The following is a 25,343-nucleotide window of genomic DNA, read 5'->3' on the forward strand; positions in this document are numbered from 1 at the left end:
GGGATTTCCCAGACAAGAATACTGGAATGGGTTGCCATTTCCTTCTCCAGGGGATCTTCCCCACCCAGGGATTGAACCAACCCACATCTCCTACACTACAGGTGAATTCTTTACCACTGAGCCACCAGGGAAGCCCTAATACATGTCAGCTCTCATTATTAATAATCGTAATCCACAAATATTCATCAGATGCCTGTTGTGTGTCAGATGCTACTGGCCACAGTGATTAGGGCAGATCCACGCAACGGCCCCCGCCTGTATGAATTTTCCCTTTGGTGGGAAAGGCAGCGGGGCCTTGTGTTGCCCAACTCTGGGAGGGTGTATGGCACAGACCATAGTGCCTACGGCATCCCCTGTACGTGTGCAACACAACAGCCCTGCAAGAAAGACAGCAAAATGGAGCCAATAGTACACAGTGACTCTCGGGCTACATGCTGTCAGGGGCAGGGCTCCACCAGTGTAGAATGCATGACCCATCAGCCTGAGAAAGTCAAGGCTTCCCCAGCAAGTGACAGGTGAGTTAGGAGCTGAAAAAGAAGCAGTGATGTAATTCTGGAGGGGGCCAGGGTGGGATGCTGCACTGAACCAAAATGAAACAGAACCTTCAGTGGGAAGGCTCTGGGGGAGGAAGGCGCTGAGGGAGACCGGTAGGTGAGGCCAGCAGGGGCAGGGCAGCAGGGTCCAGTCACCAGGTGGCCTGGTCAGGAGGTGGATTTCACTGTCACAGTGATCAGACGGCGGCAGGGTTTCAGTGAGGAACAGACACGAGGCAGCTGTACTTTAATGAGCTTGCTTCGGCCACTGGCTGGAGACTGGAGGGCAGAGAGGCCCTAACACACACAGGGAGACTAGCAAAGGGGTGGAATTAATAAGGAGGCTGCCCCAGGTTCAGGTCCCGGATCTGCCATTTATTTGCTAGAAGAGAGATCACAACAGCATCTGCTTCCTTGGGTTGTTGTGAGGATTAAGTATTTTTAATATACCTTTTGGCCATGCAGTACATAAGATCTTAGTTCCATAACCAGGGATTGAACTGGAGTTCCCTGCCTTGGAAAGAGGCGTCTTAACCACTGGAACACCAAGAAGGTCCCTGTTGTGAGGATGACACAAGCGATTTCATGTGTGTAAAGAGCTTAGGACAATATAGGACAATACCTGGCTCATGGAGAGTGTGGTGCGCTTAGTTGATATTATTCATCCAGGTGAAAAATGAAGGTGGCCTAGATTAGAAAGGCAGCCATGAAAGAGAAAGAGTAGGACAAGGCCAGACGCCAGATCACCAGGTCTCGCTGGAAGCACCCAGCGGCCACAGCCCCACGCCAGCTGCAACCACAGGAGAGGCCCTGAGCTGGAACTGGCCAGCTGAACTCCCCCCATGTTCGTGACCCATGGAAACCGGGAGATAAAGAGATGAATGTTGTTGCTTGAGCTACTAAGTTATCGGGTGATTGGTTATGTAGCTAAAGATAAATGGAACACCTCATGTTGAGAGTTACCTAGAGGGAAACTCCTTTCCCCCAGAGGGAAGAAGGTGGCGCTTATGGGCAGGAAGGGAGGAGGTGGTGGCGTGAGCCTGGGACCTCTGCAGCCTCCAGCATTCTGCCCTCCAGAAGCGGTCGGATGACTTTAAAGCTAATCATTCCGACATTATTTACATAGCAAAAAACCGGAAATAACGTAAATACCAAATAAGGGGATGGTTCAATAAACTGCTGAGCAGTCACATGAGGAACTCTTATGTGTCATTAGCAAACACGGATATTAGGATAAATTAATGACACGGGAAACGCTGAAGGAAAAAAGCAGTAATCCAAATGTCATACACAGCTTAAGCGCAACTGTGTCTGAACACAGGTACGTGCATGCACACGAGGACACATATACACATAATAGCAAGGATCGCAAAGACCAAAAAAAAACTGTTTCGTAAAGTTCTAAGTCACGAGATTATGGATGATTGCTATCTTCTTGTCCAAATGTGAAGCATTTTGTGTTTTTAAAATAATTACCGAACGATAAATGTCAGCTCTTTTAAATGACCCCTCAAAACTCTGGTCATTCCCGTCTCTAGGATGACAGCCTGGTGAGGCTGGTGAGGGTAAGGATTGTCACCTGCTTTGGTCATGCTGGTGTCCCAGTGTTAGAACAGTGCCAGGGACGTGGCAGGCACTCAGCCAGCATTTGCTGAATGAGGGAATGAATGAATGGCACATATCAGAGGCAAGGCATCCCGGTGAGTACAAAGCAGACTCTCTCATCGGCCCTCGGGCAGGAACCAGGTCCCACCCCACTCTGTCCCCAGGGTTCAGCACAGGGCCTGGCACAGAGCAAAGACGGATGAATGAGCGAAGGGCTGAATAAAATGAATGTTCTGGCAAAGAAACCCTCCCTGATCACAGTGTGCCGAGCTCTCCAGGGCCGGGAACCGTTTCTATGAGAATGAGATGCCTGTGTCTTTGAGAAATAAGGGGAATACGAATACATCAGGGCTTTCCAAGACCCAGAGAGCCTGGCTTGGCCTGACTCTGCCCCTCCCCTCCTCTCCTTGTTCAGCTGCCTGCTTGGTACCACCTTCCACCACCAGGGGGGCAGTTCTGGAAGGCCCAATTCATGTTACTCAAGACATAGCTTTGTTTTTAAAAGGAAACTGAGACAGCAAGCTCCTTCCTGGAAGGACTTTTCTGCCCTTCTGCCCTGAGACAACCTCAGTGACAAGCATCTGGGAAGGGAAACCAACGGTGGAGACCAAGCTGGGATGGGGGGCGGAGGGCAGGTGGCTGGAGAGCGAGGATGGGCGGGTGTGGATCCAGGTGTTGGAGGATGAGAAAGGGGAACAAGCACTCAGCAAGACTTTGCTGGGGGTGAATGGGAGTGCAAGTGGCCAGGTGACTCTGTGTGTGTGTGTGTGTGTGTGTGTGTGTGTGTTGGTTGTCCCAGTGAGGGGGTAAGGCATATGACCGTGCAGAGGTCAGTGGAAGGGGTGGAAGGAGGTACCAAGACTGTGCCATAGACTGGAGGTGCCATAGACTATGGATGGCAACAGAAGAGGTGCCCACAGGGTGGCAGCAAGAATCAGACAGTTTGAGTCTAGGAGAGCTGTGGTCAGACTCTGCCTGAGTGATTACTGGGGGGTGGGGAATACTGATGGGGGCTGGTCATACCCAAAAGCGGGCTGGAGCCCAGTCCGTGAAGGCTAGAGCTCAGGAAGGACCACCTGTCCCCCCACTCCCTGCCAACCCCTACTGCCCCAGATGCCAGCCCAAAAAAAGACTGTCTACTTTTTATAAATTAAATCTCAGCAGATGTGACACCTTAGACCCATCCCAAACACAGGCTGGTGAACTATGTGACTCAGAGGTCTGGAGGCCACAAGAGGCTGAGAGGAACCCCAGGGCACGGCCAGCTTGCCCTCCTCCTTGACAGGTAGAGAAACTGAGGCCCCGGAAAGCCCTCCCTCCAAGTCCAAGGCGTGAGCCCCCAAACCCAGGGGGAGTTTTCAGGAGGAGACCTGTCTGATCCCAGGGGAGACAGTGCCTGCTCAGGCAGCTCCAGAGAAGCGGGAAGTGATAAACAATTTTCATTAACAGCTGAAGCTGCAGGCACGGCTGGACGTGAGGGAGCTCCTCAGAGCTGACCCTGAGTCACGTTCACAGCTGTGTCCCCAGAATGCAGCCCGGGGGCCTGGCTCAGCAGGGGTGCTCAGTAAATGAACAAATAAATAAAAATGTGAATGAGCCATAATAAATGTAGCTAACACTTATGCAGATCTTACTTTGTGCCAAGCACTATTCTAAGCATTTCACAAATATTAACTAGTTTAATCCTCAAGAAAACTGTTAAGCTTTCCATCATAAAAGATTTCAGTTCAGTTCAGTGGCTCAGTCGTGTCCAACTCTTTGCGATCCCATGGACTGCAGCACACCAGGATTCCCTGTCCATCACCAACTCCCAAAGTTTGCTCAAACTCATGTCCATCAAGTCAGTGATGCCATCCAACCATCTCATCCTCTGTCGTCCCCTTCTCCTCCTGCCTTCAATCTTTCCCAGCATCAGGGTCTTTTCCAATGAGTCAGTTCCTCTCATCAAGTGGCCAAAGTATTGGAGCTTCAGCTTCAGCATCAGTCCTTCCAATGAATATTCAGGACTGATCATAAAAGATTTAGATTGCCATAATAAAAACTTAATGATTCCCATTTTCCAGATAGGGGAGACTGAAACAAAGAGGGGTTGAATAACCAGCCCAAGGACACATCTTAGCCCCCAACCATTCTTATTCTGGAACCCTTGGTCCTAATCAGGCTCCCAAAGTGCCACCCACTGGACACCTTTTCCCTGTCACAGCCCCTCCCTCTACCCATCCTTTCTCCAGCAGCCTCACCCCCGAACACCCGTATCTCATCTCCAGGGCCTCCTCCTCACAATGCTGCTTTTATTATTAGCAATTAAAACAATAATTTATTGAGGTGAAATTCACATAACAAAATTTACCAGCTTGAAGTCAACAATTAGCAGTATTTACTGCAGTCACAACGCTGTGCAGAACTACCACCTCTACTCCAGATCCAAAACATTTCCATCCCTCCACACTAAAACTCATCACTCCCAAGTGGTTTCTTCTCCCAGCCGCCCCTCCTCCCAGGCCCCAGCAACCAGCCCCGGCTTTCTGGGTCTATGGACGAATCCATTCTGGACATTTCATATAAATGAAATCACACGGTATGTGACCTTTGTGTCTGGCTTCTTTCACGTGACACAGTGTTTCTAAGGTTCATGTTGCAGCATGCATCAGTACTTCATTCCTTTTCTTGACTGAATGATGCTCCATGCTATAAACAGACCTCAATTTGTTTACCCACGCATACACTGATGAACGTTAGGGCCACTGGTTTCCACTTTTTGTCCACTGTGAATAGTCACTTGCTGCCTTTTGATCCTCACCACAGCCCTGAGGGTGAGGACTATCATCTCACCTCGGTTCCCAGAAGGTCCATTCCTGGGAGAGACAGTGCCGTGGACTGAAGCCCCCTGCCTCCCAGACCACAGTGTCCTTCCTACGTGTCCCATCAGCCGGTCACTTCTCCCCCAGGTCACATGTTTCCTGGGCATCAGTTACCACACGCCAGGCTCTGGGCCAGGATCGGGCAACACGCAGTGGATGGCTCAGCCTGGGCCCCAGTCTCCATCGTGACCTGAAGCCAAGGAGTTCCAGGATCCAGGGACACCATATCCAGAACGGGTACCTTTTCCTCCCTGGTCTCAGCTCTCCTCTCTGCAAAGACAGAAGACGGCCCCCAGCGGAAGGCTCCAGAGAGCTGCATGGTGGGGCTGTGGAGGGGAGCAGGAACTGCTGGGCTGGAAGAGGGGCCTTTAGAAAACACAGTACTCACAGTCCCTCCGTGGGGCAGGGCCGGGGGATCAGGAGAGCAAGGAAGGTTTCCCCTGCCAATCAGCCATTTCCCTCTCAGACATAAAAGAGGGACCCTGCTATTCCTGGAGATAAACCTTTTCTGAGGTTTCTCAGCCCAAAGGCAGGGGGCCAAGGTTCTGGGATTCCACATTCCAGGTTGGCATAAGGAGGCTGACCTTAGAGCCTACTTACATTGGAGCCATCTCTTGGCATAAGATGAGGCGGTTATGACCACTAGAGACTCAGAGAGGCCGCCCCCTTCCTAGCCCTCCAAGAAACCTCCTTCAGCCAAAGCTGGTCTGTTAATGGACATCCTGAGGGAGTTTCCAGCATTCACTGGGGACCAACAGTCTCAGCCCAGTCACTAAGAGTCACCACCGCCTCCTCACGCGCCCTTCACGTGCGACAGGGGCCGACACATACACGATGAATGAATGACCAACGATCAGATGAATGTTCATTCTCTTAGTGAGTTCCCACTGTTTGTCCTCTCGTCTCTAGTCTATTGCTCTTCACAGCTGCTGTGGGAACCCTCAGATCCTGCCCCTCCTGCACGCTGTGTGTCCTTGGTCAAATCCCTTAATTTACATGAGCCTCAATTTCTTCCATATTTCTTCATCTGCAAACAGGGACTCTACTTGTGGGGTACTGAGGAAGATTAAAAGAGAAGGCAGAGGCCCAGCACCTGAAAGGCTAAGATGGGGGCCCAGGAAAAGTTGTTGAAGGAAAGCTGTTTCTCTTTGGCCCCATTCCCCACCCCATCCCAGCCGTCCCAACCCTAATCCTCTAACTGTTCTGTGCTCCTGAGTCTGAAGAAGGAGCCTAGCCCCTGGGCTGGCCCCTGGCTGGATGTAAATGTTTATGCCAAGCCCAGCCTCCCAGGGACAAGTTATTTGCTCGGCTCGTAATTAATTGCAGAAGGCCCAGTTGGGTAATAAACTCTGCTGGGGAAACATAAACAGTTTGCACAGAGTTCCAAATCCATTGTGAGACCAGTGCAGAGGGTCTGCGAGGAATGGAATGTTCTCCCCAGTCACCTCCCAGCCAGAGGCGGTAAGGTCACTGAAGGTCAGAAATGCGAGGACCCTTGGAGATCATTTTAAAAATAGGAGCTGATGTGATGGAGTCCTTACCTTGCTCCAGGCCCAGCTGATCACTTGATTATCTGGGACCACCATTATGCCCATATTAGAGATGAGGAAATTGAATCTGAAAGAAGCAGGAAGACTTGCCCCAGCTGGAAAGGGGTTGGGCTGGGAGGGATACCAAGCCTGAGCTCAGAGAAGGGAAAGAAAAGGACAGCCAACAAAAGCGTATGCGTGTCCCCTGTGCCAGGCATGGGACCTGGGGACACAGCTCCTGTGGCCCTTGCATTCCAGTGGAGAGAGATGGATCTTAAAGGCTGACCAAAGACTGATTTGATTACATGAGTGCTAAGTGCTTGGAAGAAAAGAAAACAAAGCGGCCAGCGCAGAGGATTCCAGCAAGTTACAAGCAGCCGCTCAAGCTCTGCAGAGCAGATTCCACACAGTAGGCCTCGGCAGGAGCGCACAGTGGGTGTGCACTGAGTTAGGGTTAAAACTTAGTCCTCTTTTCTTGGGGCCAGCGCAGCTTCTCGCCAACCAATTCAAAGTGCGTTGAAGGTGCTGTGCCAGGGCTGGAGCATAAAGGTGGATGAACTAAACACAACAGATGCCCCCAGGGAGTTCGCAGCCCAACTGAGGGCACTCTCCAAAGGGTAAAGGATGGAGTGCGAGACAGGATGATGAGGTTCACGGGGCAGAAGAGAGGGACAATCGGCATATACTGAGCACCTACTGTGTGCCAGGCACTGTGCTTAGCCTATATTATCTCCTTTAGGCCTTACAGCAACCCTGGGGTGTTGGGGAGGATATTATCACCTCCATTTGGGCAGAGGGAGGGGGAAGCATCATGGCTTGCCTCTTACAGGATCTTAGTTCCCCTGACCAGGGATGCAAGTGCCAAGCCCCAACCAGCAGACTGTGAGGAAATTCCCTTATCAACCCTATTTTGAAGATGAGAAAAACTGAGGTTCATAAAAATTATATATAACTGTCTCAAGGTCACAGACATAACACGCAGTAAGGGTGGGATCTGAAACCTGACCTGACACCAAAACCCATGTTCTTACCTCATAGCTCCCGCCTGAGCTCCTCCCTCCCCCACTCCCTGAAAGGGGCACTGATGTTGGAAGTCGGAAGGGACAGGATGCAACCACCACTCAGCCAGCTTTCCCTAAATCTGCAGGGGGAAGCAACGCACCCTGCCGGCTTACCTTCCTTTCTGAGCAAGAAAGGTCAGGTTGGCCCACACAGGCAGCTTTGCTCAGGCACAAACTCAGCTAGGCTCCTCACCACCACCAACCACCACCCCTCCACCTGTGGGAAAGGACAGTCCAGACTTCCACCCTGCACCTCCCACACAAAGAGACAAAGAGAGCTGTAGTTCATAGATTATGAACCCTTTCCCCGCTCTTAGCTCATCTGACCAGCACCCCCTGCCCCGCATCGTACAGTGCAGGTGAATCTGACAGCTAGCAACGCTATCCCAACAGAAGGGGTGGGCTCCCTGCATCATGTCCATCCAGCTTCTGCCAACATTTACTGAGCTCCCATGACAACCTTTCCGCAGCCTTTTCTGGTAGGAGCTATGCCCATTTCACAGATGAGTAAGGTTGAGGGCAGAGAGACCTTTCCAGTCTGTTACTGACACAGCAAGCAAGAGCTATGAGCTTGTTGTTGTTGTTGTTCAGGCGCTAAGTCATGTCCGACTCTCCGCAAAGCCTGGGTGGATGGCAGCACACCAGGCTCCTCTGTCCTCCACTGTCTCCCAGAGTTTGCTCAAATTCATGTCCATTGAGTCGGTGATGCTATCTAACCATCTCATCCTCTGCTGCCCCCTTCTCCTTCTCCAGCTTGGCCTGGCCCAGAACTGGCTCTCCCAGATGTCTTTCAGGTCCTGCCTCAGCAGAGAGGGCTCTAAGTGATGACCAAGTCCACAGTGGGATGAGAACTCCCTGAGGACGTGCAGCGACATGACGCCAACCTCCTGGCACAAAGGACTCGTGGCCAGAGCAGGGGCAGATCCAGGCTTGAAAGGGACTGAAGCTCATGTAGTTTGGAAGCTCTCTTATAAAAAACAAAAATATCTTCTTCCTTGTGCACATTTCTCAAGCCCTCTGAGCCCGTGGACACATTGCTGGGCCTTGGAAACGGCCCTGGAGCGTGAAGGCCTGAAGTTGAAGCGGCACCAGCCTCACGGTGAATCCGCCTCTGGGCTGGAGGAAGGGCCCAGAGGCGATCTGAGCACAACCCGCCTTCACAAAGGCCCTGCCTCCAGCCCAACAGACAGACGAGGCTCCGGAACATTCCTTCTTCTTGTCCCGCGTCCTGCTGCTACTAAACCCTGCCACATCTGTCTAGCCTTCTCTCTCTTGCCATGGTTTCAGAAGAAGCAGAGCCACCCGAGCACAGGGCCTGGCACGGGGTTTGTGTGGTCACACGGACAGCAGTACCAAGGCACACCCCAGAGGGTCCCTCTACGCCTGGTGGGAAGGGCCTGCCTCCACCTGCAGCTGGAACCCCGGGGCTGGCAGGAGCAGCTCTTCTGAGACCCCCTCCTCCCCAAATATTTAAAGGCTATGACATGGCTGACAAGTGTTCCCACCTCCTACATCCCACTGGGCCCACACAGCAGTCCTGCGAGTTATACAGAGCAAGTTTTATCGTCCCCATTTATAGATGTGGACAACCAACAACACTAGTTATGCACACACTGGGCTCCCCAGGTGGTTAAGAACCCACCTGCCAATGCAGGAGACACAAGGGACACGAGTTTGATCCCTGGGTCAGGAAGGTTCCGTGGAGGAGGGCATGGCAACCCACTCCAGTATCCTTGCCTGGAGAACTGCATGGACAGAGGAGCCTGGCGGCTATAGTCCATAGGGTCGAGACGAGTCGGACACGACTGAAGCATCTAAGCACAGCCCAGCACATGCACATAGTGTTAGACACACCACAGAGACTTCCACAAGCAATGCCCCTCAAACGCCCCGGCAGGAGGGGCTGCCTCCCCAAGGAACAGGTGGGGAAACGGAGGCCCCACTCTCTCTGGGCCTGAGCTGGCGAATGGGGCTGCAGCCCTGCTCTCCCACCTCTGGGCCCAGGCCTCCGCTTCATCTGCAGTGGACATTTCAGAAGGCAGTGGGCAGACTGGCCAAACATGGCAGGCGGAGGAGCCAAGGCCTCTAGCTTCAAAGGCAAAGGAGAGACTAGGCGCTCGTGACAGACCCACCAAGTGAAAGTGGACCTCAATGACTGCCTTCTCCCTGGATGAGTCTGACGAAGAGCACATGGGCCTTGGAAGCCTGAAACCTACTTGAAAGCAACAGCCTTATAGACTCAGGGCCTCTGTGTTCCCTGCAGAGCAGTAAAGGGCCCGGTGGCCGCCTCCCACCTTCTACCTGCTGGGCCTTCTAGACCCTTCACAAGACCACTTCTCATGCCACAAGCCAGCCACTTAATGCAGGCTTTTGCTCTCCAAGTCCTGACTCTGTCCCTCATGATTTATTCATCCGTATATCTATTCTACAAACCCTTATGGAGACCATGGTATAGGGTGACCAACTAATGGTCTCCATTCACCCAGGACTGAGAGTTTTCCCTAGATGTGGGACTGAGACAGACCAGGGAAACTGGGATAGTTGATCACTCTAATGTACTGTGTGCCTGGCCCTGTGCTGGGCAGGGAGGACACACTGGACACGCTCCCCGTGCTCAAGAAGCCTGCGGTCTGAGAGCAGTGCTCACTCCAAGACAGACCACTGTCAAAGGCACTTGTGTAGCCCCTCATACACATTACAAAGTGCAACCTTACCGGATGTGTTATCACCTCCATGGTGTGCATAGGAAGGGCTTCCCTTCTGGCTCAGCAGCAAAGAATATGCCTGCAGGGCAGGAGACTCAGGAGACACAGGTTTGATCCCTGGGTCAGCAAGATCCCCTGGAGAACAGCATGGCAACCCACTCCAGTATTCTTGTCTGGAGAATCCCATGGACAGAGGAGCCTAGAAGGCTACAGTCCGTGCGGTTGCAAAGAGTCAGACACAACTAAGGCAACTTTGCATGCACGCATGCATAGGAAAACTAGGGTTTAGAAAAATGATGTGACCAGTCCTCAAGTCCCAGAGCTATAAGTGACATGCCAAGACTTGGACTCCAACAAGACAGATAAAGGGAAGGACAGGCTCCAACGTGAACATTAAGACAGAAAAATACAAAGACATGTTTTATTTAATCAATTTTTGTAGCCCCAGTGCTTGGCATCTCCTCGAGGTTCAGAAAATGTATATGGAAGGAAGGGAGGAGGAGGTATACACCTATTTAATCATCTCTAGGCTGCTGCTGCTCCTAAGTCGCTTCAGTCACGTCAGACTCTGTGCGACCTCATAGATGGCAGCCCACCAGGCCCCGCCGTCCCTGGGATTCTCCAGGCAAGAATACTGGAGTGGCTTGCCATTTCCTTCTCCAGTGCATGAAAGTAAAAAGTGAAAGTGAAGTCGCTCAGTCATGTCCAACTCTTAGCGACCCCATGGACTGCAGCCTACCAGGCTCCTCCATCCATGGATTTCCAGGCAAGAGTACTGGAGTGGGGTGCCATTGCCTTCTCCTATCTCTAGGCTAGGAGATCCCAACCCCTATTAGAAAATGTATGCATTTCCCTTTCGACAGTTTCAGCTGTTTGCTTTCAGTCAGGCTCAGGAGGGAAGTGAGAAGAAGAAAGAGTGCTTCTCCTTCAGGTCAGCAGCCCAGGGTTCACTTCCTCCTGAGAATTTTCCTTGACTCACTCCTTACCCAATACCCAATTCTGGCCCCCATTTATTTGAGTATAACAGGTGTGGGTGTGTGCGTGTGAGTGTGGGTGTGTGTGTGTGAGTGCTGCTTGTACTCCGTTTCAATGCACTTCTGCAAACCCAGACCTTACCCAGGTTGGCCTCACCCACATCAGGAACTGGAGGTCCACTAGGTACCAGACACACGCCTGCCCTCTAGCACTGGAAACTGACATGACAGTAGCCAAGTACAGCACAACGCTCCGTCTTGGAAACCTATCAGGCTCCAAGGGAGCATGGAGCAGCGCACTGACTCTGCCTGGGCAGTGAACACAGAGCCAAGGGAAGGTGTCATGTCCAAGCACACAGCAGGTACTCAATGCAGCTCAACTGCATTGTATTTAGCCGAACTGCACTGAGCTCAGGTTCAACCTTAAAATACAAGGGAGATTTCACCAGGCAGAAGAGGAATGCATTCCAAACAAAGAGACTGGCTTGAACAGACACATATGTGTAGAAAGTACAAAGGCTGTGGGGGAAGATCCAAAAAAGTCAGTGTAGCCAGAATGTTAGCTGTGTGGTGGGGAGAATCGGGATAGGAGCCTGAGAGGAAAAGGCCTCCAGTGCCACTGGAAGAATACAACCTTCTCACAGGAAACAGAGGAAACAGGTCAGTGTTTTCTTTGGGCATGCCACGCAGCATGCAGGATCTTCCCTGACTGGGAATCAAACCTGCACCCCCTGCATTGGGAGCATGGAAATCTTAACCACTGAACCACCATGGAAGTCTCTGACTGGTTTTTAAGCTGGGGAAGGACAGGGTCAGATGCGAATTTCAGAATGAGAGGAGGGTTTGAGGGGTTTAGACTAAGCAGAAGACCACTGCAATAGTCCATGCCAGATGTGGGGGTTGGACTGAGCTGGTGGCTGTGGAATGGGGAGAAGAAAAGCACTTTGGTGATGGAACCATGTATCTATCCATCACCATCAGGCTGAGTGCCCTGACGGTTAGGAGAGGGTTTCTCTTCTCCGTGGAGTTCAGAACCTTCCCCACCACCACCCCACCTCTACAATCCGATGAAAACTCATCTGTGCCAGGGCTCAGTTTAGGACTGGGTTATGGCTCTTTGTTCGAAAGTTCTACTAAAAAGCTTTATTTATTATTAATTTTCTTGGCAAAGTTGACTCTGCAAAGTTGTGAGCGTCAGAGATGGCTGAGATGTTTCAGGTATGCATAGGGAGTCGCTGCTGCCAAAGTGAACACTCTAAATAATATAAGAAATGAAAATGTGCATATTAACCATTCCATTATGCCGTGTGATCATCTCTGTCATTTTTAGGACATTAAAATCTGTTTCAAAAAAAGAAAGTTCTCCTTACCGAGTTTAAAAATGCTTCCAGGTTTCTTCCACTGCCCTGGAGCTATAGAGACCCATAATAAAATCAACCTCCTAATGTGCTGGGTGCTTTCATTAGCATAGATACAGAAAGGATGGAAACTTTATGCCCAGAGGCAGAAAAACTCAGCACACGGACACAAAACTACTGATATGGAGGGAAGGTGAGAACCCCAAGAGCTTCCTCTCTCTACCGCCAGGACTTGGCCTCCGTGTTCCCAGATACAGCCCTTAGAGCTGCAGGCATGTGCCCCACCCCCACTCTATGACCCCCAAGGGTAGAGCTGTTTCTCATAAGACATGATTTCTCTGCTCTTTCACGTTCATCACTCCTCTGGGAACAGTCATCAGACCTCTGCAGGGTCTTCTCAGCTGGAGTGAAGCCTTTGCCCCCCAACCCCCGCCCACCACCAGGGGAGACCCAGGCAACCCCTGGTTTCCATGGAGGGCTTGCTGAGCCTGGTGTCTCCTCTTACACCTGCCCCATTTCTTCTCCTCAGGCCCGAACACTCACTCTGATGTCATGTGGCAGAACTTTCACTTTTCACCCTAGATTTTGTGTCCTCTAGCAGTCCCACCACACCCCTTACTGACACCAGAGGAAGAGAGTGTCTGACTCGGGTGCCTGGCGCATAGTGGATGCCCAAGTATCTGATGAAGGAAGTCAGTCCCCACTGAGAACATCAGTCACAGGCACCGCCAAGACAAGCGTCACTTCTGGTTCAAGTCAAACTCACCTTCCTAAGCTTGCTGCCATGACCTCCCCGTTTCTGCGCAGCTGCCTTTAACCCTTATCCACCGGGCTTGCTCTGCCCGGGTTATAAATGAATGGGCTTGCTCTGCGCCTGGTATAAACGAATTCCCATCACCCCACTTCTGACAGCATTCTGGTGTGATCTCTTCCCTCTTCCCCAGTGATAAGAGGGTGGAGACTTGTCTGTTTCCTCCTCATACCTCAAGGCCCAGCCCGGGGCCTGTGGTGAGGCAGGTGAGGACAGAGGTATCTGTCCACAGGCAGGGTTGGGGGAGGGGGGCGCTGACTGGGAACATAAACCAAGGGCATAAACCAACCGTAAAAAAGCTTAGCCCAGAGGAATCCCCATGCTTCCTGTCATGAGGCCCCTGACACCCCAGAACCCAGGACAGCCAGGCCCCAGTCTGCGAGAAAGGGCATGGTCTTAGCAGGAAGATGGGAGCAGAGCCGCCTCTTAAGACAGCTGCCCACTGGGAGAGACACGCCACGACGGGGCCAGGGACAGGGTGGATGGGCAGATGGCTTCGGGAACATGCCTTGAGTGGAGGTCTGGGCCTGGCACCCGGCAAGTGCTGGGGAAATGTTTGTGGAACTGAGTTGAACAAACTGGAAAATGCTGATTATCTGTTCCTCTAGCTGCAGAGAGGTCAGCTTCCCTCCGGGCCACTTTGCAGGCAAATTATCTCAGGACACAGCCTGTTTCCTCTAATGAGGCTTCTCCCCTTTGCAGCTCTGCCCCTAGGAGCATGGGAAGGGGGGCAGCGTGCAGAGCTGAGCCGGTGCCTGCAGCAGGGCAGCGCACGCAGCTCTCCTCCTGAGATGGTGTGGGCAGCGCCTATCACTGCCCTCGGCAGGGGCACGGTCTCAATGACCTCTTGGGCCTGGGAATCAAAGCAAAGCGGCAAAACAGCACCTCCCAAGACCTCTCTGGGGAGAATGGAAGAAGGAAGCAGGGAGTCCGGCTGAGTTATGTAACCAGCTTCCTTGGAGTCAGAGGCCCTGGCTTGTCACAGCCCAGCACTGCGGGGAGGGGCGCGGGGAGGGACGTGGGGAGGCCGAGGTGGCTTTGGTCCCCTCCTTTGCTGCCTCTCCTCCAGACCTCACAGACCTCCGAGGCAGGCACTGCCTTCCAAGTGCCCCGGCTTCAAGCAGACACCTCCCGCTAGGGGTTGAGAACCAGGAAGGGCTGTTGTCTGAGTGTGTGAAACAGAGGTCTGCTGGCTTCTCTGGCAGAAAATCAGGGCCTTGGCTCTACACCCAGCCCCTGGGGGTGGGGATAAAGGAGAGAAGCCTGGGACCCTCCGTGACGCCCTCCCCTGCCCCCAGCTTCCTGACCCCCCAAGCTCTCCCCACTTCCCCGTAGAGAACCCACCATAAGTGAAGGGCCAAAAGGGAGGGGGGCCCCGTCTGCCCCAGCACCAACTGCTCCACCCTCCCCTCCCTTGGGCAATCTCACTTCCCTTTCCAGCCATCATCTGACCTTCTCCTCCTGCCCAGCACAGCCCCCCACCCCCGCACACCCAGCAGAGCACACAGTCCTGGGCAGGACAGGAAGGGGGAGGGGATGCAGGAGACAGGAGGCAGAAAGAAAAGCTTGAGTCCACTGCCAGTGTTAAGAGTCACAATGACTTTTATCAAATCCCTACCCTCTCTGCCCATAGCAACTACTTGCAATAGAGGATATTATCCTTATTTCATAAATGAGAAAACTGACACCCAGAGAGTTTAAGACCCTCACCAAAGGTCAGGGAGCAATACTGCTAGACAACAAAGCCAAGTCTCTGTGATTCTGAGATCCATACTCCAAACCTGTGGCTTTACCTTCAGGGAAGCCCATTCCTACACTTGTAGGGTGCTTCTTAGGAAATTTCTAGACTGTTGGAAAGGATACTGCACAACCTTAAACGGTCACTCGCTGAGGACACTAATTTGGGAGCCACAGGACGTCAGGAGGACAGAGCAGGGACAAAGGCACGACAGAGGCCGAGGACTTGCCCAATGCCATCTACGCCCTTCCCTCGTGATTAACCTACAGAGACTCAGTCTCAGGCTGGGTTAGTCCCAAGCAGCACCCGCCCCTTTCAGAAGACAGGGCTGCAAGAGACCAGGCTACTGGGCAGAAACACAGTCTGCTGTTGACGCCTCCTCCCCTGCAAGCTGTTGAACCGAATCAAAGGGTTCCAGGGACCTTCCAGGCCAACCCTTTCGCTGCTTGACACACAGAGAAACTGAGGTCCAAAGAGGAAAAGCAGTTTGTCCACGATGTCACAGCGACAGTGACCAAGTGGGATCCCTGCCTCCCAGACCAGATGGCTGCTCTGATTCATCTCATTCGAGTGTGGCCCCCAGATAGCACCCTCTCTCATCTGGCTGTCCCTCTCCCTGCCTGCCCCCCACCCTCTCTCCCCACTTCCTGCTTCCTTTCCCAGCTCGGCTCAGCAGGCCTGGTGTTTGAACTCTCCCGGAGTGGAGCATCCCTCTCCTTCCCACGACTCTTCACCACCCCTCTTTCTCCTGTCTGCTGGACTGAGAAGCAGTGTTCGGGTGGTTTAATTAGCTGATTATGACCGCAGCCTGCTGGATCCGGTGCCCAGAACTCTGTCCTCAGTAATTAGGTGGGTTCTGAGTACTTGCCCAGTGGGAAGCCGTGGGGGAGAACTGTGCTCTGCCAGCAGGCCAAAGGAGGGCTCTCCAGGTGCATAAAGAGCTCCTTGACCACCGCCGGGTCATCGGAAGCCATGGTCCCCTCCTCATGTCAGGTCAAACCACACTGGACATACTATAGCCAGATTCCTAAAGGGTGATGACTACCCAGACCCAGGAGAGGCTCCATCAATGTCTGAGGATGGGTGTGGTGAACAGAGCCCACCCTCTCCAACAGGCCAGGAAGTGATGGCTGGGCACGTGTTGAGGAAGTAGAATTTGGACAAGCAGAGAGAAGAAAGGATAACATTCTTGATGGTGGGAGCAGCAGGAACAAAGGCACAGAGGTTGGAATGAGCCACCGACCCCCTCACCAGGTTGCCTGAACACACATTCTCCTAGCAAAGGTAAAGCCGTCATCCTGTGCCTTCCGTCCTTTGGATTACAGAGAACAATCGAATGCCTGTGACTCTGGGCCATCATTAGACATTTCAGAATCAGCAATGGTGTCTTTCTGTCCTCACCCACCACAATGCCCTCCCCAAATGTATCTTTTCTCAGTGGAACACCTACATTAGCCTCCTTCACTGAACAAATATTTACGGAGCTCCAGGTCTACACAGGTGCAAAGGGACAACAGACTCGGGCCAAGTGCCCTTGGTCTCACACAAAGGGCATCATGAGTGTGCAAATAACCAGGACCTACAAAGACACAGAGGCATGAGTGCCAAAAGAAAGAGAGAATGAATATACAGTTAAAAAAAAAGAGTCACAAGGCACTTGGAGATCAGTGAGGGCTTCCTAAAGGAGGAGGCCATGAGTGATCCATGAGTGATCCAGGCTTTGAAGGACAGGAAGGGCATTGTGAACCAACCTCATGCAACACTGCACTTGTGCCAGGGGCTTATCTCCTAGCTGTACCTATTTTAACTCATTTAATCCTTAAGACAACCTATAAGGCAAACACCACTGCTACCCCATTTTACAACTGAGGGAGTTTCCGCAGAGAAGGGGTTAAATAGTCACCAGAGGTTGCCAGGCTGGGAAGTGGCAAGCTGGCATTTGAAACCAGGAAATCTAGTTCTTCCTAGAGCCTAACCACTATGCTAATCAGCCTTTAATATATGCTAATCAGATCACAGAGGAGGCTGTAGGCACCTGAGGAGGGCATGGCCTGGGCAGAGAAAATGAAGTGTCCTAGGACCTGCCTGCCTGCCAGTTCCTGCAGGTGCTTTGAGCGGTGGGAGGCTGCTGAGGCAACAACCTGGTCCCACAGGGAAGAACGCAACCCACAGCCATCTAGGCCCAGCTCCCCAGTGATCTCAGTCCTACTGCTGTGTGGCAGAGGCCTGAACCGCCCAGTCCCTCATTTCTGCCCTCCAGAAGGAAGGTCACCCCCAAACCCACTACCAGCACACAGGAAACACTGACTCCAGGAGAAGAGCTTCACGTCCTCTGGCTGATCTGACTTCCATAGGGACACCAAGTTTCAGAGAGGGTGAATGTTGTGCCCAAGGTCACACAGCACTGAGAAAGCATTAGAGCGAATCCCTGAGCCTCCTGGGACAGCACAGCCTAGCAGTCCACTCCCCACCCCTTCTGTGGTCCTCTGCCAAAAATCATCCACGCCCACTGATTACAACGGCTGGGAGGGAAGGGGGTGAGGCTGCAAAACAACGAGGATGACCAGTTGGGGGCCAGAGGCTCAGGGCCAGGATGAAGGGAGCACCTGCCTCGTGTGGGGCCACATTCATTCACCTTCTGGGCCTCTGAGCGCACCTGGAGAAAGGCTGGAGCCAGCATGGCCACCGAAGCACTCAGACCTTGAGTAAGGAGTCCTGCCTCCTGCTGCCCTGACACGGATCCCAACACCCCCACCCCCACCCCCGCTCCAGATCCCTCTCCAGTTACATGAGGACCCACTGGCTATGGTCTCAGCCAGGCCAGACCCAGCCCCAGGCAGAGGAAAAGCGACTCCCGGGCTGTGGTGAATTCAATCACACAGAAATCCAGGACCTGTCTGGTCTGATCCCTGGGGCCGGGCCTCCCGGGGGCCTCATCTGGCACTGGGTCTCTTGGGAAGGAACAAGCAGTTCCTCTTAAGTGGGACTAAAGACGGGGCCAGGCCCAGGAAGGGGGGGTGCGTCTCCAGAGAGATGGCCCTGCCAGGGCCCCTTGGGAGGGAGGGGGGAGGGGGCTGGGACAACAGTGTCCTTTGTTCCCCTCTCTAAAGCAGCCGCCCTGTCTTGTCCCACCCCCTCTGTTCTGTATCCCCCTACTAGTACTCAAGCCACCCCCAGGGTAGGACCCATCCTGCACATAGGAGGGACGGACGATGCTCAGGACCCATCAGGGTCCCTGTTCTAACCCCAGCAGGGCTCATCCTGAAGACATGTCCCACCCCCAGAAGTCCACTGCCTGATGTTGGAGTCAGGGCTCCCACCTGCAGAAGCCTGTCCAATGTGGGAGAACCAGGCTTCACTTGCAGGAAGCCCATTCTGATAGGAGTGGTACTCTTCTCCTTCAGGACTTCTCAATCTGATGGAGGCGATCCCCCAGCACCAGGTCTCATCTGGGAAATACGGCTTCCATCTTCAGCATTCCCTAATGGGAAAGACCTAGGGAGCCCCTGGGCTGACAGTAGAGGCAAGAAGGGAGGAAGTAATTCAGTCCAGCCAACACATCCCTGCCAGGCATCTCCTATGAACCAGATCCAGAGCTGGACAATGGATGAGCCAACAGGAAACAGAAATAGCCCCAAATCACAAGGAGCTCACCAACTGGGTAACAAAGACATGTGAGGTATGAAAACCTGAGTAGAAAGTGCCTTGAAACCTACTCACTTCAGCACCCAGAGCCCACTCGCCATGGCCGCTGCCTCACTCCTCACGTGGACCTAGGCGCTTCCTTTTGTCCAGAATACCTAAGCCTTCCACATGCCCCAGGACCCAGTTCAGGGGGCACCTTCTCCCAGGAAGTCTTTCTCAAGACCCTTTGCCCAACTCAGCGCGGCCCCTCTCTCAGGAGCCAGCACAGACATTCCTCGCTGTGACCATCTCACACCTCTGCAGCATCCCTCCCAGTCCTCAGCTGAGCCTCACCCCCCAGGTCCCCACACCCAGAGCCCCCAGTGCCCCTGGCCCAGGGCCTCACACCCTTCTTCCAAGAGGCTCCCTACCAGCTCCAGGCAGAGAAAAACAAGGTCCTTCCCTACTCTCCTCTGCCCATTGTGGCCCAGCTCTGCCCTCATGGCTCCATCAAAACCCCTCTCAACAAGGTACCAGCCACTGCCTTCTGCCTAAATGCCAGGGGTCTTTCCCAGTTCCATCCTCTGCTGGTCCTTCCCTGCCCTGTGGCTCCCAGGACACCGCCTCCCCTGTTCTTTCCCTTCTCCTCCCTCCACCCTTATGCACACGTGCTCTCCAAAGCCTCAAATGCCCCCAGCCACCATCTCTTCAAACTCTATATCCTTCTCCCTGTGCCATGTCATCCATAATCGCCAAGTCAAATACCATCTCTAAACTGAAGACTCTCATAATGCTTGCCTCCCATGTCCATCCCTACCCTGAGATCTGGACCCATCTACGCAGAAGACCCCCGATATCTTCCTCAACTTCCAGCCTGGCTCCCCGTCAAGCTGCCACCCATTGCAGGTCTCATTAGATGGCCAGCATGGTCACTGCGGAGGATGGCCTGGCAGAGGCCAGAGGCCACTCAGGGTGTGCTGACTCCTGGCCTGTTATTCTTCCATTGCTGAATCCCCAGTGTATGGCACACCCACAACTCAGGACCCCTGAACGCATGCCAATGGGAGGCTTCAACCCTGGGGAAGGAGGCCCAAGCTCAGAAGGAACACAGCTGTGGAGAGGTCTGAAGCCCAGAGGCCAGCCTAGAGCCAGGGATCAGAGACGATGGGTCAGGCTCAATGCTTCCACTCCCGGCAGTCCCATAAGTGACCCTGGCCAAAGCCACAGGACTTCCCCCATGTTCCAGCCAAGATGGGTCACACAGAGCTTAACCACCGAGACCACAGCCAAGTTTCACAGAGAGCTGGTGATTACGTGTCCCCATCACACCCACCCTCCTTCCTTGCCAAAAAAGAAGAGTTCATAAACATCTGTAGAAAAGGAAATGTCGCTCCATTCCATTGTCTCTCGGGAAGTCCTTCTTATTGTCTAACTTTGATCCTTTACATTGTCAGTTGAGTTGGTAGGAATAGGAAGAAACAGAAGGGATGCTCGACTTGAGAATGGGGCTGCCAGCAAGGTAGGGGAGGTCACCTGTGAGTCAGACAATCCCCTCCTTCTGGGTGAAAGCATAGAGCAGCACGGCAGATAGGCCTGGGTTCAAAAGCTCATTGAATGAATGGCAGTGCACAAATTACTTAATCTCTCCTAGTCTGTTTCCTGGTGTAGAAAATGGAAACAGTCCTCGCACTAATAGAATCAGAGGGAGGACCATGAGATCATGCATGTAAATCTGGCACATGTCTGGCACCGGATGAGTAGGGCTAATAGACTCTACCTCCTTGTTCATCTGTCTCAGTTCCATTCTTGCCACAGCCTTAATTCAAATCTCACTTTCTCCCAGGCTCCTCCTCAGCCTCCGCACTGGGCTCCCTGCATCCAGGCCTGCCCCACTTTCAGTTCAGTTCAGTCGTTCAGTCGTGTCTGACTCTGCGACCCCATGGACTACAGCACACCAGGCTTCCCTGTCCATCACCAACTCCCAGGGCTTGCTCAAACTCATGTCCATTGAGTCAGTGATGCCATCCAACCATCTCGCCCTCTGTCATCCCTTCTCCTCCCTTCAATCTTTCCCAGAATCAGGGTCTTTTCCAATAAGTCAGTTCTTCACATCAGGTGGCCAAAGGCACCTTGCCACTGCCAAAGGCATCCTTCTGCAACACAAATCTGCTCCCATCCCCGCCCTCCCCACACTCCTCTCTGAGTCACTGGGGACTTCAGGAGAAAACCTCTCCTTAGCTTGACATCCCAGGCTGTTGATAACCAGCCTGTGCTCACTCTCGTCACCCCAGCCCAACCCGTAGGCGGCACGTGTTGCCTCATGTCTCTAAACCTTGTCACATTCCTCACCCCACGTCAGGAATGACGTCCCCAGCCCCACCTTCTTGCTCCAATGCCATCTCCTTCTCAGGAAAGCATCCCTCACCATGCCCCCTGCCAAAACTGTGTTGGGGACTCCTCCTTTGGCCTCAGCACATGTCACCCTGCAGGATAATCCCTCGCTCTGCTCTCAGTCTTTTGGAAACCGAGTAGAGCCATTCATCCCTGAACCACCAGCCCCAGCACTCAGTCAACATTTGCAGAATGGCTGTCTGATCGCTCCGTGAGCCCTTGTTAGAAGAGTCATCACACTACCTGTAATTTATCTTATCCAGATATTCTCTCCTACCCTCTTTCCCCCCTGACCCTGGAACTTCCTCAGGCCCAGTGACTGTTTCTGACTCATTCCCGTTGTCACTTTCATATGGGGGTGGCAAATCCAGATGCAGGATGGCCGCACGACTCCTGATCCTTAGGGTATTAGACATTTGCCATCTCCTCGTCTAAGTCAGAGATAAAGTAGAATCCCATGCTTTACAGAAAAGGCAAGGCATGGCCTATTATTGATTGTGTCTTTCGCTTCCAAATTACTCAGGAAATCTGTCTGGAAGGGAGAGGGAGGCCTCCTGGGATTACAGAGGAGCCCGGGAGAGAGAATGGGGCCACCATCCCATGGACTACAGCCAGGTCTAGGCACCAGGCTTCCAGCAGCACTTCCTCCCCTGCCAGGTGTATTCAGAAAACACAGGGAGGGTCCTGAAAATGTTAGGTATGGATAGCTATGATTTACAGGTGGGAAAGCTAAGGTCCTCAAGCTCCCAGTGACTTAGAGACACAGCAGGGAAGTCATGGAAAATACCTAGCTCCAGAGATAGGGTCTCCAACAGGTGCCCATCCTGCTGACAACCTATGCCAGCAGGAGAGCAACGACACTTCCCCCCAGTCACAGTGAGGCTAACCAAGGCCCAGGAGGGGCTGAGTCACCCTGATGGCGAAGCAGCACAAGAGGGACGACGGGGAGGGGGAAGGGCTTCTGGCTCCCTGCAGGGAGAAAAGTCCCACCTCCATGATCAGGAAGATCCTGTCACTGGGGTACCTGGACATGGTGGAAGAGACTCACACATGCTCCTCTGAGGACACAGACCTGGGTCCCGGGTCAGCCGATTGCAACGGGAGCTAGCCATCAAGGTGAATGCAGATGCCTCGGCATCTTCTGCAGCCTCCACCACCAGCTGGGCCTCCACCCACAGAGCCATTCATCCCCCCCAGACCTCAAACCAGGGTCCATGAGGGGCCTGACAGTGCCCAACAGTGAGCTCCAGAGAAACGGATCAAGCAGACTCCAGCCTCTGGCCCCTCTTGACCTTAAGCAAGTCAGGGTAACCTCTCTAAGCTCTGGTTCCCCCTCGGGAAAACAGGAAGAGCAAAGTTAACCTCCTCGCAGAGCCAGCAGGAGGCAGTTTTTAAACCTTCAGAGCACAAGTTATCTCTGAGCCCCGGTTTCTTCTTCTGGAAAATGGAGCTAATCTCTGCACGACTTTTCTCAGGTTGTTGAGAGTGAGTGTCAGATGGCAGTGAGTGTTACACTGCTTTGTCAGTGGTCCCGAAACATGATGGCCACGGGGGCCTTTCCTCTCTGGTCTACGAGCTCCGTGGGGAAGGAGTGGGTCTTGCACACCTTTGGCCCCACATTATGCCTCACACACACCAGGTGTTCTGTAAATAGTTATTGGAAGTCAGGAGAGAGTAAGGCAGGGCATAGACGAAGAAGAGACTGGGGAGAAGTGAGGAACAAAGACAGAAGAGGGTAAAGGAGGAAAAGAATGAATAAGAGGGCTCATGCCGAAAGCGTAAGAGGAGATACGGGAGAAGCTTCTATCTGAACTGAAGGGAACTGGTGGAGCGAAAGGGCAGATCGAGGGTGCCAAAGATGCCTGCCTGACAGGGGCTTGTCCTGGGCCCCAGCCCCCTCCCTTTTCTGTCCCACTTTCCCATTTCAGAGGCAGACCTCTCCCTTTCTGCGTCAGGGCAGGCTCCTAGGGAGACCCCAGCCCCCTCTCCCCACCCCCTTGCTGGAGGAGATCTGCAGCCCTTGGGGAGGTCAGAGGGAAAGGAAGCCCTGGAAGGGAAGCATTTTTCCCAGGCTCCAGGGGGCCTCCCACCCGGTGTGGTGTGTGCGTTTCCACTTCACTTGTGGGGACTGGAGTGTGTCAGAGGCCCAATGGGCTGTTGGCATGCGATCCGGGGTGTCTGTCTGGGCATTAGTCTGATGTGTGTCTGTGGGGGTCAGCACTAGTGTGGTCTTTTGAACACTTTGTTGGTGACAGACATGCCAACATAAGTGTTCCTGTTGGGTGTCTCAGTGAGAGTGTTAGCATTTGTGTAAGTGTATGTATCAGGATAGGTCAACATGTGTACATGAGCATGAAGGTGTGTTAGTACTGGTATGTGTTGGAGTGTGACCTGTGTGTCCCCCCACACACAAGAACGTGTCAGCAAGAACGTATTGATGAGTGTGTACCAGCGAGTGTGTGACAGTGTCACTGGATGTGCTGACATGTGGCAATGAATGTCAGTGTGTGCCAAAACAGAGCGCTCATAGATGAGTGTGCCTGTGTATCCACATGAGCGTGTGCCATTGTGTGTCAGCCTGCCCCCTGCGTCCCTGAGCCCGGGTAGCCGGTGCTGGGTGTCAGCGAATGAATGCGTGTGCGTGTGTCTCCGCGGCCAGGTCCCCGCGCCCCCAGCCCTGCCGGCGACCACACGGGAGACCTCGGGTGGAGCAGAGCCGAGAGCCGCGGAGCCAGAGGTGGCGGGGTGGCTGCGCACGCACAGCCGGGACACGGACTAGGACCCCCGCCCTCGCCCGGCTCGCCCCCACGCCCGCCAGACCGGCCGCCGCCCGCACTCACCGCGTCCCTTTGTCGCCCATGGTCCGAGGCGGCCGCGGGGAGGTCCGCGGCGTCAGCGCCCAGGCTGGAAAATCCCCGGCCGACAGGAGGGGCGCGGGCCAGCCGGTTCCCGGCTCCTGCTCCGCCTCCTCCGCGCTCCGGGCCGCCGCCCCCGCCCGGTCCCGCCGCGCCGCACAGCACCCGCCGCGGCCGGGGCGGGGAGCCGGGGAGCCGGGGAGCCCAGCACCCGAGCGGGGAGGGCCCGCGGGGCCGGTGTGCGCGTGTGTGCGCGCCGCCCAGCCAGCCGCTGGGCAGGGCTCAGGCGCGTCAGGGCCCGGAGGTCGGCATTCAAGGTCCACACGGGTGCTGCCCCGCGTGTGTGTGTGTGTGTACGTGAGGGCGCACGCTGGACGGGTATACGTGCGCGTGTGTGAACGCGAGGGTGCGGGTGCGTGTGCACCGCTGTGTGCGCTGCCGAGTGAGGTGCGTTTGCCTGGCTGGAGTGGGGTGCTCGTCTTTGTGCAGTGTGCGTGTGTACAGGCGCGCTTCCCTGCGCACGCCGGGGGCGGGTGGGGGGCAGCCTTTGCGTGTGCGGGGGCGTGGACGCCGAAGGTGCGCCTGCAACCCCAGGGCGGAGCTCCGGGCGGCTCGCCGGGTAGGGTGGGGGGTCGGTGGGAAACAGGGTGCCTGCGGTGGCGTTCGCCCTACGCCCCACCCTACCCGCACCACACCTCCCCGCCCTTCTGGAGTGAGAACACCCTACCACACCACAGGGACAGGAAGAAGGGGCGGAGGGGGCTGGAGCAGGCAGTGTCAGCGGTGGGGAACTGATGGGGGTGGGAGGGGGACCCGAGGTGGCTGTGGTGACTGCCCCGGAAGAGGAAGCGTGGTGAAAAGAGGAGATAAGGAAGGGGGCCTAAAGCTGGCCGGCTGTGGCCTGGGAGTCTGACCTGGCTGAGTTGCATAAGGGAAGAGTCCCTACCTAGCTTCATGGTCTGTTGTGGGTGACCCTGGACCCCAGCCCTCTCAGAGCCAGTCTACAAACATGTGAAGTGGGATATTAACACCAGCTTGCAGAACCGTCCCTAGATGTTCGCTAGACTACCCTGAGTGCCTGATGCACAGTAGGTATCCAGTGAATGTAAGCATGTCCTTTTGCAGGCTTCTCTGGTGTTCTGCAAAATCCTGCCTGGGACCCTGCTTTGTCTGAGATCCATTCCCCCTTTGCAGGCGGTGGGAGCGTGTGAGGTCTTTCCCACCCCCTCACTGCTGGGATTTGGCTAATTGGCCTTGATAGAGCCCTAATATTGGTATATTAATGGGAGGAAAGGAAG

General features: G+C 54.0%; 1 protein-coding gene across 3 annotated transcripts in view; it reads right to left on the bottom strand.

Moving 5' to 3' along the window:
- ARRB1 (arrestin beta 1) overlaps positions 1-24,712 on the bottom strand; it is a 78,690-nt gene extending 53,978 nt beyond the window's left edge. For all 3 annotated transcript variants that reach the window (XM_070803912.1, XM_019975204.2, XM_070803914.1), the window contains exon 1: positions 24,031-24,712. In XM_070803912.1, the coding sequence (XP_070660013.1) occupies positions 24,031-24,050 (20 nt within the window). In that variant the 5' untranslated portion in view covers positions 24,051-24,712. The remainder of the gene's footprint in view (positions 1-24,030) is intronic.
- Between the last annotated feature and the right edge of the window lie 631 nt (positions 24,713-25,343).

This window comes from Bos indicus, chromosome 15 (genome assembly GCF_029378745.1).
Source record: "Bos indicus isolate NIAB-ARS_2022 breed Sahiwal x Tharparkar chromosome 15, NIAB-ARS_B.indTharparkar_mat_pri_1.0, whole genome shotgun sequence".
NCBI classification, from domain to species: Eukaryota; Metazoa; Chordata; class Mammalia; order Artiodactyla; family Bovidae; genus Bos; species Bos indicus.